The sequence below is a fragment of the Hesperophylax consimilis genome, chromosome 9, assembly GCF_061612785.1.
Source record: "Hesperophylax consimilis isolate HC1 chromosome 9, BYU_Hcon_1.0, whole genome shotgun sequence".
NCBI classification, from domain to species: domain Eukaryota; kingdom Metazoa; phylum Arthropoda; class Insecta; order Trichoptera; family Limnephilidae; genus Hesperophylax; species Hesperophylax consimilis.
Window position 1 is genome coordinate 19,780,879 of NC_142844.1, and position 19,846 is coordinate 19,800,724.

At 34.7% G+C, this 19,846-nt stretch overlaps 1 protein-coding gene across 1 annotated transcript; it reads right to left on the reverse strand.

The window, feature by feature from the left end:
* Window positions 1-609: 609 nt before the first annotated feature.
* Window positions 610-19,163, reverse strand: FIG4 (polyphosphoinositide phosphatase FIG4). Its single transcript, XM_089635334.1, has 13 exons — window positions 18,926-19,163; window positions 18,637-18,844; window positions 17,294-17,501; window positions 16,335-16,532; window positions 15,379-15,696; window positions 12,466-12,810; window positions 11,210-11,408; window positions 9,520-9,653; window positions 8,117-8,350; window positions 5,912-6,113; window positions 4,282-4,439; window positions 3,573-3,767; window positions 610-1,041 (listed from the first exon to the last, which is right to left on the reverse strand). The coding sequence occupies exons 1-13, from the start codon at window positions 18,998-19,000 to the stop codon at window positions 801-803; spliced, it is 2,715 nt and encodes a 904-aa protein (XP_089491460.1). The 5' UTR covers window positions 19,001-19,163; the 3' UTR covers window positions 610-800.
* Window positions 19,164-19,846: the final 683 nt, after the last annotated feature.

Consider the following 19,846-nt stretch of genomic DNA (forward strand, 5'->3'; position numbering starts at 1 on the left):
GTGGACATACTGTCGTTTTCTTTGATTATTTTAGAATTGGTATAAAATATAGTGGAGGAAAATGCAAAGATTTCCATCATTTTTGTATTTTGTTGGGCTTGGTATTTTTGTGCTCCAAATAGTAGAAGTGATGATTGGTGTTTCTCATTCTCACCTAATTTCTGTGCTCCACTGACTAAAGGCTATCGCACACATATGCACTAGATAGGCCCGCCTCGCCTCATTTCACTAGCTTGTCCCGAGGCGAGGCGATGCCGTTACGATGCTGATCAGTGTGCGTTGTAGTATAGAGTTTCATACAAAGAATTCTGAACGGCTCGAGCTGAGGCAACGCGAGGGTGAAATTGTGCGACAACCTTTATACATTGGTTAAGGGAGTGGAATCGATCTAAAGTAGGTAGAAATTAAATAGCCATTCAACATTAAGGATTGTATTAGGACATAGATAACTATGTACCTACTTAAAATACCACAATAAACAATTAATTGTTTTTGTGTTTAGTTGTCTAAATATTTCATATTATTATGGGTGTAAAAAAAAGCATGTTTTTACCTGTCACAGGTGACATCTATATACATGCGTATTTGAATGCAACGTTGTGTCAAAATTTCAAAGCAATCAGTGAAGAACATTCAGAGATTTAAGATTTTGATTAAACGAACATTTACATTTTTATTTATATAGATTATATAGAAGAAGATACATAGATTTTCAATAGTTTGAGATTAACAATAATTTAAATAAATATTTTCTTTAAGCCAGTACATAATCTTACAAAAATAATTCCATTAATACAACATCACAGACATAGCTTAACATAATTGGAATATGAGTGAAGAGATTTAGCTGAAGGGTTTGTAGGACCATTGTATTTGTCAATATATTGCTTGTAGATTTCTTTGGCTATTTTGTTCACGGTTGGTGGAATAACGTTCTCAGAGCTATCAATAGAAAACCCACTGGTAACTGTAATTTCCACCGTTCCCGTGTTGCAATTTATTTTACTGGATTTTCGGTCAGTGCTGACGTAGCGTTTGTATCTGAAAAGAAAAATTATATACTATTATTAGCAAGCTCTGCATAAAATGCTAAGTACTCATTTACAAAACGCAATAATTGCCGAAACGGTTTTGAACATTATGCTACGACTCTGATTGTTTAAATTAAAATAACATCATTTTGTGAACGAGCAATAAAGGTTAAACAGATAACTTCATTGATAATTAGGTGGAAGATTATTTGAAATACAGTCAGCTTCAATAAAAAATAGAATCTACTTCACAAGGTAATTATAATATAGGGTTTTCCAATAAGAGGTGTTATTTTGAAGAGCCCGCTATTTCGGTAGATGTTACTTTTGAAGCCGTTTTTTTTTGAGATTTTACAAGTAGAAACTACGCCATTAATAAAAATGGAACGATACACGCTTCAACAACGCATTAAAATTATTAAAATTTACTATTATTAACTAACTAACCATCACGCCGTTTCCCGCATGGGTAGGCAGAGAGGACGGACCGCCAAACAACTCGGTCTTGGCACACACTCCTTGCCTCATTCACATTCATACACCGTCTCATACATACTCTTCTAATGTTCTGACTCTTGACATGGCCCGACTCAAGTATCTGATTCCTCGACTTCTGCTACTATTATTAATTATTAGAATTCCATCGAAAAATCATCTTGAGTGATGAGACCCATTTCCACCTCGGTGGCTTCGTCAACAAGCAAAATTGTCGCATCTGGGGCTCGGAAAACCCAAGAGTTATTGTTGAAAAGCCTCTCTATCCTCAACGTGTGACTGTTTGGTGCGGTTTATGGTCCGGCGTCATTGGACCTTACTTTTTCGAAAATGAGGCTGGAGCAACAGTTACGGTGAATGGATTGCGCTATGGAGAGATGATTAATGATTTTTTATGGCCGGAATTGGATGGTATTGATCTGGACAACGTTTACTTTCAACAAGACGGCGCTACGTGCCACACAAGCAACGAAACCATTGATCTTTTACTGGAAAAGTTTCTTTGAATATCAAAATAAAACCTCTTATTGGAAAACCCTGTATTATAGACATGACTTGGTTGTAACCCCTTTTGCATCTCATAAATGACGCTTATAATAGGAGAGGTTAAAACTGAGCTCTTAACAACAGGGCCATAACAACACATTAACCCCTCTAGCGTTTTAAGGTCATATATGACCGGGCATCCATATTTTATATACCTATATATATTTATTTATTTTCTATCATGTGGAAATACGAAAAAATTTTAAAGTTAGAAATAAAAATAATAATTCTTTCAAGATTGCCTCAAATATTTATACTAAATGCCATTAACACATTGTGATCGGGCAGTTTTCGGCCGCGTACTAGTGCTGGTAACGGGTGATTTTTTGCGTAATTTCGCGCTAACGTAGACCTCTAGAAAAATTGCAATAACTTCAAAAATATTTGTTTGATTTCAATAATTCTTTTTGCAAATTATTAATTTTATTTCATTTTATTTTATTATATCTAGAAATGTATTCTTCATCGTTAAACTAGTGCAGAGTTTCACATAAAGTAGGAACGTTTTGAAAAAAATAATATTTTTTTTACATAACATCCTTTATTTTACAAATTATACACAAAAAATATTTCTAAATGTAAAATAAAAATTATTATTGCATGGCTACAACCCTAGAGACGCTATATAGCGAAAACTCAAGTATATTGGAACCCGTATTTTAACGTGACCCGCGCTCCACTAACAATCTATCAAACACGTATAAATACGTGATCCGCTCTCTAGCAACAATTTGCTAAAAACGTATTAATACGTGATCCGATTACAATGTGTTAATAAAATCCTAAAAATAGCTAAAATGTATAATTCATATTTTGCGCCGCTATCGTAACAATTGGTTTAACTTTAAAAATTATTTCTATTTTTTTATTATATGAACGAGATAAAATTGAAGTTATAGTTTTATTCCAAATTTCCCAAACAAACGAATGTGTTTTCGAAATATCAATGTCTTTCAAATTTTCTACGATTGGAGTAAAAAATTAAGTAAAAATGTGTTTAGCGTTTTTAACAACATTTTTCACATTTGATTAATATTTTATTATTTAGAAAAAATAATGTTTATTTTAAATGCATACACCAGAAAGATAATTTTATCTAGCTTCTAAAACAGTATTTGTTTTTACGGAAAATTAAAAAATAAGATGTACATATATAGCGAATTTGAAATACACAGAAAATATTGCGAATTGAACAAATGTGATGAAATTACTGAAGGGTTAAATTGTTTTAAGGTATGTTTCAAAGAATACTGTGTAAAAAAGTATGTAATGTATAGGAAAATGGGAGATAATAATATAATGTTCTATCAAAAGGAAACCACTCCTGGATGTTAAGAAGTAAAACACATTATATATTTTTTATTCCTGATAATTATTATGCTATAATTAGGTATTGTATGCACGGAGACGGGAAAAATCTACAGTTATATAATAATAACAGATATTCCCATTAGACTCTCGTTATTTCAAAACAGTAAAAAAATGGTATTTAATATTTACATGTTGAGATTTGCCCGGGATGGTTTTTGTAAATGTATCCTACACCCTCGAGTGACCAGCGGGAAGGTGTCCCAATCATCGCCATCATTTGCCGGAGCCAAGATGGCCACGTGCTTGTTGGGCGACGGACTAACTTGTCTGGTACTTGTATTGGAGCTCGTTATGTCATCATCGGAGGATGATTCACTGTTGGAACTGTAACACAAGCCAATTCAAATAAAATTGTAAAATAGATCACTTATTTCACTTGCAGGACAATGAGCACATGTTTTAAAGTTTATATTAAATCTTGGAAAATCCCGCTAATCCATTGGGGGGGATTAGTGTGGCTCTTCCAGAAAGACCAGGGTTTTTAGAAGACGGAGCACCTTTACCCTCTCCATAAGGCTATCCTCTCACTACAAAGGGGCTATAATTTGGTGTATATTGGTACTTACTCGCTTGAGTTGTTAGATCCTGAAGTGGCCCTTCCAGAAAGACCAGGGTTTTTAGAAGACGGAGCACCTTTACACTGTCCATAAGGCCTTCCTCTCACAACAAAGGGGCTATAATTTGGTGTATATTGGTACTTACTCGCTTGAGTTGTTAGATCCTGAAGTGGCCCTTCCAGAAAGACCAGGGTTTTTAGAAGACGGAGCACCTTTACACTGTCCATAAGGCCTTCCTCTCACAACAAAGGGGCTATAATTTGGTGTATATTAGTACTTACTCGCTTGAGTTGTTAGATCCAGAACTGGCCCTTCCAGAAAGACCAGGGTTTTTTGAAGACGGAGCACCTTTACCCTGTCCATAAGGCCTTCCTCTCACAACAAAGGGGCTATAATTTGGTGTATATTGGTTCATCATATCTCTGGTTGAATTACCAAGCTGGAAATAAAATTTACAAAAATGGTTGACTTATAAATTTTTTTTTTTCTAAATATCTACCCCTAGGAATAACAAGATTCCATCTGACACGCCATGTTATGCGATAATTAACTCTATCTCTAGCTCTCTCTAAAATCTATTATCGCATCATTGCTGAATCAGATGGAACCTTGTTGAACCAAGGGATTGATATGCAGAACATTCGACTACACTTATATTGGTCTTTAATTTTCATCTTGTTTATGAAATGAGGAGGATGTAATAGTACGTCTGTTCTTCGTATTGATAATCACCATCCTCCATTCCATTTCCAAAATGCCAACTACAAAGAAGTAAATGATCATCTCAGCAAAGAAGATTGGTCATTTCTCAAATTTTAGAAATTAGGAGTATAAAGAAGGAATTAAATATTAATCTTACGAGACAAAAGTGATTAAGTAAAGTATTTAGTTTTTATGTTGTGCACATTTAGAAGTTCTTTGTCTTTAAAAAATAAACACAAAGCCCAGATGGGTATGAAAAATCAGATAAATAAATTTTCAGTGACCAGTGAAATCGGAAATATGACATAATGTGAAGGTTTAGTGGAAGAAACACTTAGGACGGGTTGTTTCGGAGAATTTGAACAATTCATCAAATTTCAACGTTCATTTTCGGGTTCTATGAAAGTCCAATTCAAGTTCTGTTATTATATCATTAAAGGCTAGTTGCTTGACAAAACTGAAATAAAAACAGAACTTGAAAAAATCTTTCACAGTACTTGAAAATGAACGTTGAAATTTGATGAATTGTTCAAATTCTCCGAAACAACCCGTCCTTATTCATGATTTTTAAAAATTACAGTTAAATACATATATCAATTTGTATGTGTTAGCGGTTTACACTAGTAGGTTATATAAACATTCGATAAAACCAAAGATATTAAAAGAACGAGATATGCTATGTTGGCCGCCGGACCGTAGCCGGAGTACTACCTAATTAGGGTACTTTGAACGGTATCGGGACGTGTACGCACAGAAATCTGTTCTATGTATTAGTGCGGATACTTTAGCGCAAGCGAAGGTGTGCAGTAGTATTGGTGAACAAAACCGGCGACGCTCGGCAAAACAATTCCACTCAGTACGAACTGCGCATAGCACATCTCGTTTTTCTAATATCTTTGGATAAAACTCACTCAGTCACAAGAGAAATGTATATGTATAAAGTTCTGGTTCAACCAGAATAAATGTGAAATGTTAATACGGTACTAGAAAGAAACATTCAGAGTTGTTCGTTGTAGGAAGAAATATGTGCAGTCAATCGGATGTGAATATTATTTTGAGTTCACTTGTTGGTATGACTTTTTAAAAGCATCTAGAACTAAGCCAAGAATTTTAATGTGGTTAGAGTTCAAAGGATGGTCCAATTTCCTGGATACATACATCATATTATATAAATGATTAATTTACAACTTATAATTACTGAGTAGTTACCTGATAACCATAACATTCTGTAAGTGTACTATATTCATATGGTCGATGAAAGTCATGGTAGGAATCGACCATCTCGATAGATTGTGTACCGTCGCAAGTGCCTTCTAAACGCACAATCTCGTAACATTTCTTTCTCATCTCCACATATGACACCGGCAGATACTTGAGCACATCTGGGTTCCACCAAAGGGTAAGAGGATACCTACAAAAGTGAATACGTCATAACTTCAATACATATATCTATAATTTTTTTTTGTTGTTACATAATGCATATTATGTTGAATTGTAATACTAAAATATGATAGTCTTTCAATCAACAGTGAATGTACCTGGAATCGAATGAAATGTGAAAATATTTTCTGCGCAATCCCCATTTTGACAGTTCGCTTAAGAGTAACGCAACAAAATATAGACGCTCTTAAAGGTTACCAGTGATTCTTAATCGGGGTGCCAGCCACCCTTTGTGGGCATTTTGGAGGTCTGGCAGGGCATTTTTAAATTTTTAGCATTTAGGGCGCTGCAGAAGTTCGAGTGGGCATTGTGTCAATCATAGACATATGAATATTAGTAGACCTGCCCTAAGTGATTAAAAGCGTATTATTCCCCACTCCCCATACCGGTTCCATTGGAGCCGGCTGTGCTCGCATATGGCCTCAAATGAAATTTGAAAACGTGACGTCATCATTCTTGTGCGAACTATGGTCGAGGCATCATCGGTTCATTTTACGAAATAACACTGCAAAAAGTTGACTTGTGATATGAAAACTTGTAAAAATAGATGTGAAAAAGAGAATAAACCCAATTGTCGTATTACATTCCATAAGTAAGCATTATTTTACTTTATTTTAAGCTTATTCACACCGTATTATATGGATCAGTTTTAGAAACATATACTATCACATCACAATGTAGCGATTCTCAAGTGTGCTCATCGTTGTTTACTGGGGTGAGTAAATTATGAAACATTTGTAAAAGTGTCTTAACTAAATACTCTGAAACTAACTACGACTCTGAAAATAGAAGCTGCCTTACTTTGCCGAATTTGGACTTCGCAAATTAGTTCATAACGTGGCGAGTAATTTGCGCTCCCATGTAAAAATGTCTATTCATTCAAAAGCAGATTTTACTTTTAAGAACTAAATGGTGATATTATAATGCGAGATGCCCATTTACTGTCAGATTGATTTATTGACGAATCACAGTCAGCCTTACCCCCTTCATTCTTCAACAGTTGATTTTACCCCTCGCCATTATCTTCTCGTCTATTAATTCCTATGTCTGTGGAATAAACCCAATTGTCGTATTACATTCCATATGTAAGCATCATTTTAAGCTTATTCACATCGTATAATATGAATCAGTTGTAGAAACATATAATATCACATCGAGATACATCTGGTCGAATGTAGCGATTCTCAAGTGTGCGCATCGTTGTTACTGGGAAGTAAATTATGAACACTTATAAAAGTGTCTTAACTAAATACGTAAACAAAATATTCGACTCTGAAAATAGAAGAAATTTTTTTTTGCTGAATTTGGACTTCGCAAATTTGTTCATAACGTGGCGAGTAATTTGCGCTCCCATGTAAAAATGTCTATTCATTCAAAAGCAGATTTTACTTTTAAGAACTAAATGATGATATTATAATGCGAGATGCCTATATACTGTCAGATTGATTTATTGACGAATCACAGTCAGCTTTACCCCCTTCGTTCTTCAACAGTTGATTTTACCCCTCACCTTTAATTTCTAGTCTATATATTCATATGTCTGTGGTGTCAATATAGGAAACTAAGGTATGCTCATTTGCTCAACTGTTGCATAAACTAAACACATAACCAATAGTTAATAATTGTGTGCTCTTTGGCTTTTGACAATTAGCGCCGCGTCACACGAAAGAGAGAGACGACCTATGCACATATCTTATTTTTCTACATCGTGACGTTGTTGCGTAATGCTTATTTTTTAATAAAATTTTTATGTGGAATTAATTACTCAATAAATGGGGGGGAGGTTATAAATTATCCAAGGATGTGGTGTTGGCCTCCACACTATTCAGTCACCTAAAATAAGGACTACGCTCCTCCCCGTCCTGCATTTTGTTCAAAAATTTCTTTGACATTACGTGGATACATACACAATATATTCCGCCTTTACTACATAACTTGCCAAGTGAATTCCAGTTAATTAAATGTGTAAATGACCTTTTATCACTGATGGGAGTATATTTGATAGCATCAACATGATGCAGGTAATAGTCGGTTGTAGATTCCCAGAGGGGCGGTTTAGACAGGTCCGGTACAAAAAGCCCCAAGAACAGATTGATTGTATTTTGTTTCTCTGCATCGGAGAATGTATTAGAATAGTATCGACTAAGCGTTTGCATTATGTCATTTCCTTGGGATGTCCATGGTGCCGTCTTGCGATACGTCTTTATTCTGGAATAGAACGAAAGTTACCTATTATTATTACTATATAGATACATTTTTTTTTATTTATTAAAGGACATATAAGTAATAATGTTTACAATTTACAATGACAATATTTAATAGTACTCTTTCAGAGAAGCATTAGCTTGTGGTTGGAAGAGAAGTGTACAGTGCCATTTGTTGGACGTAAAAGAAACACGCGCTATTGTGTCTCTATCTGCACCGACAGACTGAGTCACAGTAACGCATGGCGGGGTACAGACAGTATTAAATAAATTAAGAAGTGCAGCTAGCAGTCCGCAATGGAGTGCCCCTAACTACTCTGATGTATGGCAGTGAGGCAAGGAACTGGCGTGAAATTACTGAAGCATGTGTGGAAACACTATGAATGATCGTGTGAGAAATGTGGAGGTTCACAAAAAATACAAGGCTGATGTAAGCATAATGAGTAAGATTAAGAAAGAGATGCTTAAATAGTTTGGGCATGTAGAGCGAATGAACAAAGAGATGAGTATAAGGAGAATATACAACGTGAATGATAAAAGAAGTCAGGGACATGGCACGATCAACTGAACCAAATACTTGAGTTGGACCATGTTAAGAGTCAGAATAACAAAAGGGTATGTGCGAGACTATTTATGAATGTGAATGAAGCAAGCAGTGTGAGCCGAGACCGAGTTGCTTGGCGGTCCATCATCTCTGCCTACCCTTGCTGAGAAAGAGTGCGATGTATAAACTAACAATCATCACGCTAATCCAATTCTCATAAGAGTCCATACTTCTGTTCCTTCGCGAATTCTTAACTTCATCTAAATTCATACATGCTCTTCTATTCTGACTCTAAAATTTGATTTTACATCTTCCTGAGATATGTTCAACTTGCTATTACACCCATGTGGTTGTCGTATAATATTTTCCTGATAACCTACTCCTTCCTTCATACATTCGTTATACTTGTCCAAACCACTAGTTACTTATTTTGTTATTAAATACACTAGAACTCATTTGTACAACCCTCAATGATGACTGCATGCTTATATTTTATCTACCTTCTTCTGTTATGCTCTTTTTATTATGTTATATACTGTATATTTGTATACTCCCTTGTACTGCTTACCTATAATAATCTACCTACATGTAAAAACCTTAAAGGCGTGAGCAATAAATAAATAAATTACCTGTGAACCAACTGAGAGCCTCCATATTGAAGAGCTAGTGTATCACCATGATCCTCGTAAAGCCCTTCCAAAATTCTGACGCAATCCGTGTCAAATTCCAAAACAGGAGTGTCTAGCAGTCCTAATGCACATAACTGGAAGCATAAAACAGTTATACATAGTTCTTATTGGCTTTAAATTCACAAGTACCTAATCATTATAATAAACTAACTGAAGCACCCAGAGTTGCCAGGGCTTTATTCTGCTTTAACCTCTTGAACACCAACGTATCCTTGATGATACATTTAAAAAAATCAATTCTCTGAATATAACTACCTTTCTGGGGAAGCCACATACGCTAGATTATATACTATTTTTATAAATACATAAACTCACTTAATAATTTTTAAAAAAACCAGTAATTTATGACAAAAATAGAATCAGACTGCGCATGGCAAAAAATTTGTATCGCCAAACCAAGAGTTATGGAGTGGGGAAAGGAGCAGTGACCTGAATCTTTTTTTGAAAGTCAAGTGTGCAAAATTTCATCAATCTCCGAATAAAGTAGCTTTGCATAAAACACAAACTCACAGACTCTCTTATTTTATCTGTATACAACTGTACCCCGCCACGCATTGCTGTGTCTCAGTCTGTCTATGCACATAGAGAAACGATTGCGCATGTTGCTTTTACATCCAACAGACAGCGCTGTTAAAAAAAAATACCTGTCACAGGTGATATTTATATAATATAGGTATATAAAAACATACGCATTTTCGAATGCAACGTTGTATCAAAATTTCAAAGTAATCGGTCAAGAACTTTCGGAGATAAGATTTTGAACAAATTAACATTTACATTTTTATTTATATAGATAGATAGAAGATTGTCTGTGGCGGGCAGGAAGGCATGGCTTTGATGTTTTATAAAAATCCGAGACTGATGAGGTTTTGCGTGGATGTAGCCTGAACCAGGGCGCTGTGATGATCCAATGTAGCGCTGGCCAGGAATGCTGGGGCCAGGGCGCTGTGTGATTCCCGTTGGAGTCCATGAATGAACCGTGCAAAGCCGGGTGTATCGTCATACGCGAGGTGCGAGGCGCGCCGTTTGTCACTCGCGAGACTTGCAAATTGTTGAACGACTAATGACTGACTGACTGACTGCTCGCTGCGTCGGGCCTATGTATATAGCCCAGCCGATGGCGGTAGTAAGTACGCGAGACCGCTAGTAAACTACGGGTCACTCGCTTCAGCGAGATTCTTCTGGATAGTGCTGGGAGTACGCCTAGGCAGTTGGCTAGAACCTTCTAGCGAATGCGCGTAATGTACTAGTCCAACTCGCAACGTGTTGACGTAAGTAGTTCGCTCGCAAGTAGGTAGCTCGTAGGCAGGTAGGTACGTAGGAACGCCGATCGCTTCGCATTGCGTCTGGAGTGTTCCCGTTACGATGCATTTTGTATTGGCGAGTCGTTCTAGATAAATCTCGTCGATCGCTACAATTATAAATCATACAGGATCTTTATTCTTGTTGCACTCGAAATCTTTTTACCTAAAATTTGCAGATTATTTTAAAAATTGGCCATTAACCCACATTGTATGTCGTCGTATTGTAGAATTATAATTGTGCACCTAAATATCTAAGGACCAAAATTATTTCTGTTGAGAGAATACATTAATTTAGTTATATTATTAGTTTTTATTTAATTACAAACCTGATATGCAAGGGCACATTTCCCTATTGCAAACTGGGCCGTGTTGGTTCTATCGAGGCAGTCCACACAATTCACCCGGATAATGCCAGTTTGTAAAGTTCCTCCTTCGTGACCAGTTATTCCATAGCACACTCCTTGCGGTTCGCAACTCAAAAAGAATCCTGTTCGTTTTATTCCCATATGTGCAATTTCAGTCAATCTGAGAAAATATTAATTTTCTTTACACCAGCTATTTTATAATGATATAACAAGGGTATCTACCTGATACATATTCAAGTAATTGTTTAGAATAAATAAATCTTAAAATTACCACTCGGGCGATGGAGATTTATGGTGTTCGGTTTTCAATTCGGCCATTCGTTTTAATTAATATCATACTTCCAAATATTAGTATGGAAACGTATGAACTGCTTAATGTGGTTTAAAGCCAATGAAACTGCGGTTTATGCCATATTTTTAGGTTTAATAAAAAAAAAATTAAAAATCGTTATAAGGGTAAATAAGGGTAGCCATCGCTTGAGTGGTTAGGAATAGTAGAACTAACGCGAGACCCATCGTAAGCCGTCATGATGTGCTTTGCATGTCGCAATTTGATTAGTTTAACAATAATAATACCTAACAGTGACAATTATGCATAAATTAGCTGTATTTTATTCGACACAATAAAGAGTATAATTAATTAAAAAATAATGTCCTTTAATTTCTATGGATATTTGATTAGAAGCAATCGACATTCTGGAATCTTCTGTCTTTTTCATTTTCATGTAAGAGGATAATAATTATGGAAAAATTTCAAAATGATAAACATTTATTGAAAATGAATGTTTGTCTCACGTTGTGACTTACAATGACATGTAGGTAAGTATATTATTTTGCAAATTTAAAATAAGTTTTTGAGACAGAATTATTTTGGATGATATCACTACAATAATACATAAATTTATATAATATGTATATAAAGAGGAGTGTTTGTGGCGATCGGGCAACGTGGCTTTGTTTTGTATACAAATCCTCAGTTTTATTCTGAGATTGATGAAATTTTGCACACTTGACCTTCAAAACATGAGAAAAGTCACTGTCTACCCCCACTTCCTTTTACCACCCGAACACAATTTTAATACTTCTTGATGAAATTTTGTATACTTGACATTCAAAAGAAGAGGAAAATTACTGTCTACATCCGATTTTAAAAAAACTCCGCGAAAAGTCCAGGGCAACGCAGGGGATATCAGTAATTAGTAAATAATCAAACTCACTTGTCAAATACTGTAGATTCTTTTATTTTATTCATTCTCGCCATATCAATGTGGTAATATTGGATCAATCTGTCTGGAGGTAGGAACTGATTTAAATATTTGATGGAAGCACTAAATTCCTCGCTCAAAAACGATTCATGCTTTTTCTTTTCCCTTTTCTTTACAAGATTAAGGATAACAGTAGGGGTCCCGTATCTTTCAAACATCTGATTGAAGTGTTTGGCGGCAACTTGGAAGAAAGGATCTGCCAAGTCGATGGATATGGCCGGCTTGGGAACCATCTTGGAAATGTCCTGAGACCAGTTTCCGGGCACGGAACCTCTCAACTGCACAAATGAACTAAATCTGAAGAACAAAACAATTCATTGAACACATTTGTGATATCATTTTACAGTTAGACAAAATATGGTACTTCGATATGGCAACATTTTGGTAGGTAAGTACTTCATTTGAAATAAATGGGCAAAACCAATGTTTTCATACTGGCAATGATATGTTTATTGTTTACTTTTTACGTTGCCCAATATATTGATATTTAATATACCCGTTTTCTTTGACTACGAATTTGAATGCTTGTACTTCTGTGAAGTCATTATTCGATTTGACAATAAGCAAAGAATAATTGCATAATCCTAAATATCAAATCATATTAGGTAGTACCTTTGATTATATAAATGTCTAGATTGAGCGTTCGAGCGACGAAACGCCAAAAAAAATATCGGCCAACTGTTGGCTGATAAGCTCGTTCAGTCCGCTCAGTTGTGAAACTATCGCTGTGCGGTAAACACGTGTTGTATGACATTTGAAAATGACGATTTGCGCTATAACAGTGTGCAGACATTACAAAGGACGATTGAAAATAACTAAAAATGTTACCTATCATAGGTAAATTACCTTTTCAAAGCCATATAATAACCATTTAGTTAAAGAAACAATTCAGTTTTAATAGTGTAATTTAGTCTTGACAACGCCATATTTTGACGCATTGTTTACAGGGTTGCCTGTTCTTCAAATTAAAATACCCACATAAGGTAAAAATTGCAAGGCGTAAATGACGCCGTTCTATTTATAAAGAACATTAACTTTAAATTCAGTAAATTTAAATGATTCATCTCTTTAAGAAATATAAGAATCTAGTAAATAAAAAAAATTCCCATGAGTGCGTTGTTAATTTAAAAATAGGTTTTAATAATTACCCAAAGTACACTATATATAATAATATTATAATTGTGAAAGTTTGTCTTTGTGTTTAAGTGTTTGTAAATTCTTCGGGTTGACACTATATTTAAAAAAGTTATGAATTCTAAATTTGTTTATCTATTAAAATTACAAAAAAATGTGACAGGTTTGTTTGGTGAAGTATCAAGTAAACTTTTAATTTTATTCATGCATATTTTACAGAATACCTAATGATCCTGTATATTTTTAGGTAGGTATAGATTTACCTGGTTTTGGGCCACCTTCTTTAATTGATGATGATAAAAATTTAAATTTAGACACAGCGATACCTGCCGGCCATTTGGCAGCGTCTAGGAATGTATCCTTTCTTATTTTCCGTATTTCTTGTTTATTTGTTAAAAATAATCAAATAAAAATAAATCTCTTTTAACAATGATTTTCTTTTCATTTATTTCATTATATTTATGTAGAAAACTATCTTACTTAAATGAATTCAAAATTAAACAAATTATAGGTCCCGCAAAATCGAAACATATTTTTTCCCAACTTTTTTGGGAAATACTAGGGAGCTGGTATCACTCAATACGCCTACAGTGACGTTAAGCGCTTACGTCAACGATATAGGTTGCGTATACTTGTGTGCGTGACACGCACACAAGTATTTCAAATCTGGCCTGTTCTTTCTGTTGGAATAACAGTGCGACACTCTATCTAGACATTTATATAATCAAAGGGTGCGTGTCACGCACACAAGTATTTCAAATCTGGCCTGTTCTTTCTGTTGGAATAACAGTGCGACACTCTATCTAGACATTTATATAATCAAAGGGTGCGTGTCACGCACACAAGTATTTCAAATCTGGCCTGTTCTTTCTGTTGGAATAACAGTGCGACACTCTATCTAGACATTTATATAATCAAAGGGTAGTACGTAACACAATGTACCAAGGGAATAATACATATCTCGTTTGTCAAGCAATCTGAGATATTTTTGACGTATCTTGGATTGGATCGATGACGTCTGACCAATGATATGACTGCTTTAATAACGATGAATTCTGACCAATGATGTGACGGCTGTGGTTTGAAACGATTGAAGGAATCGATTCATTGTTCGATGACGTTTCAAAGTGATTGTCTCGGTCTTTGATTTCAAATGGTTTTTGACAGAATCGATTCCTTGTTCGATGACATTACAAAGTGATTGTCTCAGACTGTGATTTCAAATGATTTTCGACAGAATCGATTTGTCAATGACAATGAATTGAAATATTTTTTGGCCAAAAAGATCGAGTAAATCATCGATGATTCATCGATTGTGCCCATCGCTACTGTAGCTATATTTTTGTCACAATATTAATTTCGATAATTAAGTAAATCACCATAACTGAAGTAATTTCAGAAAATCACCTAAATAATATTTTGTTTTCCAAAGTATGAGCAACATAGAGTAATTATGACCACGGGAAACTAGAATGGGCATAAAAAACATGAATCTTGTCCCAGAATGTAATCCTTAGAATTAAATTAATAGGTTTTGTTAGGTTACTATTATTACTGGTTACAATATAACCTTACAAATAGAACAACACCATTTATAGTTGCACCACTAATATGACGGTGCCCACATTTTGTTGCTGCATATAATGCAATTTCTGATGGCAATACATTAAAATAATATTTAAAATGATCAAGCTAATTATCCTGATTATCAAAATATATAATTTATATTACCTTCCAGTGTTCAAAGAAGATACCATAGAATCGTGCACCATCTGTTCTGTTTCAACCTCGTTGGCGCAATCTCCTTCACAATTTGCTCCCCTTTTTAAAAAGCGGGTTCCCGCATATCGGTTGCTTCTCCGTGCAACAACGGTGATGTAAATAGAGCGTCCAAACACCGACATGTTGGATTGGTCAACGAAGCCGTGGGTCACATAGACTATCCAATCGGGGTGCAGTTGGGAATGAACGGGGCCTAGTAAATGCGCATTCCACACATAACGCCACTCGGGAACTGTTCGGATTCCAAATTCAAGCGTGGACTCTTTACTGTGGAAAGACATAATATATACCATAGAAATATAAGTACTTACTTGAAATATAATTTATCTACAGATCGACATGCTTATCTACGCAGTCGGTAGGTTTGCTAGTGTTTAAATAAGTTTTTGTGCTTTAGTTCGTCCTTCGGTCGTCTTTAGAGATAAGTATGTCAAACTGTAGTTGCTAACAATCCTTGTTCTTATTGAAAATATGAAAAGTAAGCAACAAACAATATGGCTTCTTTTATTTTTTGTCAGTTAAATGGATATTTCAAATCTTTATAAAATCATGATCAAAATGAAGGTCGGGGCTTAAAATAGTTGTGTTGACTTCCACGAGAACAAGCTGTTGCTAATTTCACAACGCCAGAACTCCTGTTCCAAGAGATGTTCTGCTTTAGGGTCTGCAAACATACAACTTTAAAATAAACTGCCTGAGTTGTAACCTCAGATCATCTGTGATTTGAGGTTGTACAATGTACTCCTAATTACCGTTTGGGTCCAAATAAAAACGGATAGAATAAAGGCACATAAAAGGAAACGGTCATTTGGTTACATTGCTACAACTGATAATGTATTATTTGACATTGGATGTACGCAGACCTACAAAGTTAAGATAATTTAAAAAAAATTACAATCTCATACCCAGAGTTAATATTTCTTTGGTTCATTTGCTTTTTCCACGTATTGAACAAATCATCGTCATCAACTTTATTTTGTTCTTTAGAAGTTAACTCTTCGTTCCTGTATATTTCATTGGGAATGCCAGGGCAAGAGTTGATTGAGAATTCCCGAGGTGGAGCCAAATTAACTTGCAGTGAGTGGGTCAGATCATAACTATAGCTGTAATTTAAATAAAATGTAGCTTTAAATAATCATACTCCAAACTGGGTACCTATTTAATATCATTTTCAGTTAACACTTCTCCTGCAAAAATCTTACAGTGTCTTCATTGGAACAAGGCAGATTGGAGATGTTGGAAGAAAGATGGTTGAACATAAAATAGAATAATATCTTCTGTAGATAAACGCGTTTACTAACAATAAACCTAAAGCATTGTACCTTTCAAGATGATTCCAGATATTATGTAAGTATGTATCAAGTTCTGTTTATGCATCCATAGGCTTAATAAGAAAATAAAATAATGTATGAGAAAGCAAAGAAAAGTAACTGAATGATATTTTCATATGAAGCAAATACTTTGTTATTTGACATTATAATTTTAAATAAAACAATAAAGCTTAGTATTCTGCCATCATGAGAAAATAGTCAGCTAGAAATTTTCATTAGTCACATGCTGATATACGAACCTTCCACCTGTTATAGTAAAAATTACATTATTATGTGACTTTTGCAAATTCCTAACTGCCTTTTGTTTATGACGGCAGTATTGTACATGTACAGACCTGACGAACCTATGGTAGTAACGAAACCTGGTTGGAATCAGTATAACAGTATAAAAAATAAAAGTTATGTAAAACAAAGTTATTGTTTTATTTTAAATTATATAATTTGATCGCCGAGAAATGGAAATGGGCTGGAAACATTACTCAAAGGTTGAACAACCGATGACACATATCGGAAATAAATAAGCACATATTTACCTGAAATAAAAGTTTATGGACAAATCAATTGCTTGAAACATTCTGACGTAATGTTGTTCATCGACATGCTTGGGTTTTCCTGAATCGCTGGGAATGTAAATGAGTGTTGAATCTTCTATCTTATATATGGAATGGTATCCTATAACGGCAACCTTTCTTCTCTTTGTAGCCAACACGATGTAGTACCCTTCAAGGAACCGAACAAAGCCTAAAAACAAACAAATTAATTAAACAATCATCATAAAGACAGTCATTTGTGAATAAAGCTTTAAATTTCTATTAGTATCTCGAAAACGTTCTGAGCTCAAACGAACCAGGCAACTACTCAAGGTGGATAGAAACCCACAGTAGGACACTGCCACCTTAGGAGACATATGCAGCTGCGGGGACGGGGAGTGGAAAGCACTAAACACTTCATGAGGCGGCACTGGGGCGGTCCCCACCAGATATTCCCAAAACCTACAATTCACCATTAGAGGAAATGTTCCGACTTAATGGGAAGAAGTCTCAGATACCTGGGAAGACATGTTGTGGAGCCAGGTAACCAAGCCAAATACCCATTGACAACTGGAGAACTATATTTAAGGGACTGGGTTACTCACGGGAATAAGGTAAACATGGGAGATAACACAATGGATCTATGGTTGAGTGCTTACGGAGCTGCGCAGACCGTCTCTTTATTAATAATAAATAAATTAAAATTACTACTTCAAACTCAAAGTTGACATTCAGGTTAACACAATCCCAGCTTATTTCAGTCAATCTATGCTATTTAATTTAGAAACATTTTGGATAAACTAGTTCATTCAGCCTCACTCTTAATAAGCAAAAAAAAATAGCATGCGGTTTCAACTTAATTACTACAAGAAACAACTATTTATGTTGGGGAGATGTTAAAAGATGCATTTAAGTTCCATTTTTTCTCAATAAAACTTATGTTTGAAGGTTAGGAAATACAAATAAATTATTAAAATAACGCAAAACTTACAACCCAAAAACCATTTTGAAAAAAATTTCTCCTTTTTGTTGTTTGTTTTTGGGGTGTTGCGCTAACTCCTTCTTTAGCGCAACACGGCATAACACCCCAAAAACAAACAACAAAAATGCTTTTGGCCGTGAGAATCTAAAAACTAACCAAAATTTCTCCTGTTTACTTAAATGGTTATTTCAATTAGTAATTAAGTTTAAATCAAGTGTTGTTTTTTAAAGTGCCTTTGTGTGAGGCGGAATTCGACAACTTTACCACATTTTGTACTAAGCAGTCCCAGAATCATATCAATAAAATAATCTGAGATCTTTTATGGGAGGTCTAATAAAAAAAATGCATTGAAGATAATTCCTACCAATAATTCCATAGGCAGATATCAATTTAACGCCTCCAATTCTAGCAGATCGATTGCCTTGTTCAATCATGTTCACAAGTTGGTGGATTTCTTGCTGATTATATTCCACTTTGTCATCAACGAGTAAAAGTTCTCTGGGGTCGGTTCGATCAATTTTTAACACCCTGAATCTTGTCTGTGTGTTGTTTGAACCAATTAAATAAAACCTCTGAAAAAATAACTCATTAGATGAAAATTACAAAAATTTTAATAATATAATATCAATACAAATTTGCGTAGTAAAACTTACAGCCTTTGTTTCATACAAAGCGATACGTTGTATAGACCCAATAATTGGATGGAATTTTAACTTTTTGGAAGACATCTCGCTGGCTATGAGTTACAAAGTCTTGATAAATAATTAGCTAAATCGTTTGCAGGCACTTTTGTTCCGTGCTGTAAATTAAATTTTATCAAACTTCCTATGTTATGAAAGATTCTTTTGATAATATTATTATTGACCTACTATTTTGACACATTTGACTAGCTGTCAATGTCAAGTTAAAGTTTTTTTTTGGGTAATGTTGGCAGAACCGAAACCGAAAATTTTATTTTGAAGTTATCGAATATTAGGACCATATTTTTTATTTGAATACAATAGGCGCAATAGGCCTAATTGGACCGATTGGACCCAATAGGGCATAGTTCGAAGGTAAACATGCAAAAGTCATATTGAAAATGATAATTATTTTACTATCCGTCCCAATTTTAGGCACAGATTATGCAAATTACACTTTGTTTCAACAATTACTACAAGAAATAACAATTTACTTGCATAAAATAGGTTCGTAATTTAGGTTAAGTTATTAATTTAGGCGTATTTAGATTGAAACGAAATTTTTGCAAGTGTCACTCCATACAAAAAGTCCAAAATCTAAAATTCAAACTTTTGAATAAAAATTAAATTGTTAAGAACCTTTTACCATCTGTTGAGGTAAATCGTTGTTTCTTGTAGAAATTAACGTGAAACGAAGTATAATTTTCATAATATGTACCTATTAAAAATGCGGCGGTTAAGGAAATATTTACCATGAAAATAACGACAAAAATTTGCTATGTTTGTAATTTGTTTTCTATAAATCTGTGAAGATTTTTTTTTATTATAACCAAATTCGGAATAAAAAAATTGGGTTAATCATCATATATACATATATATGGTCCAAATGTGCAA

Excerpts from the sequence above, each read along its gene's own strand:
- FIG4 (XM_089635334.1), bottom strand. The coding sequence starts at position 19,000 with ATGTCTTCCAAAAAGTTAAAATTCCATCCAATTATTGGGTCTATACAA. Across the intron at positions 18,845-18,925 it reads CTTTGTATGAAACAAAGGCT|AGGTTTTATTTAATTGGTTC; the intron begins GTAAGTTTTACT and ends TTATTTTTTCAG. Across the intron at positions 4,440-5,911 it reads CAGAATGTTATGGTTATCAG|CTTGGTAATTCAACCAGAGA; the intron begins GTAACTACTCAG and ends TTTTATTTCCAG.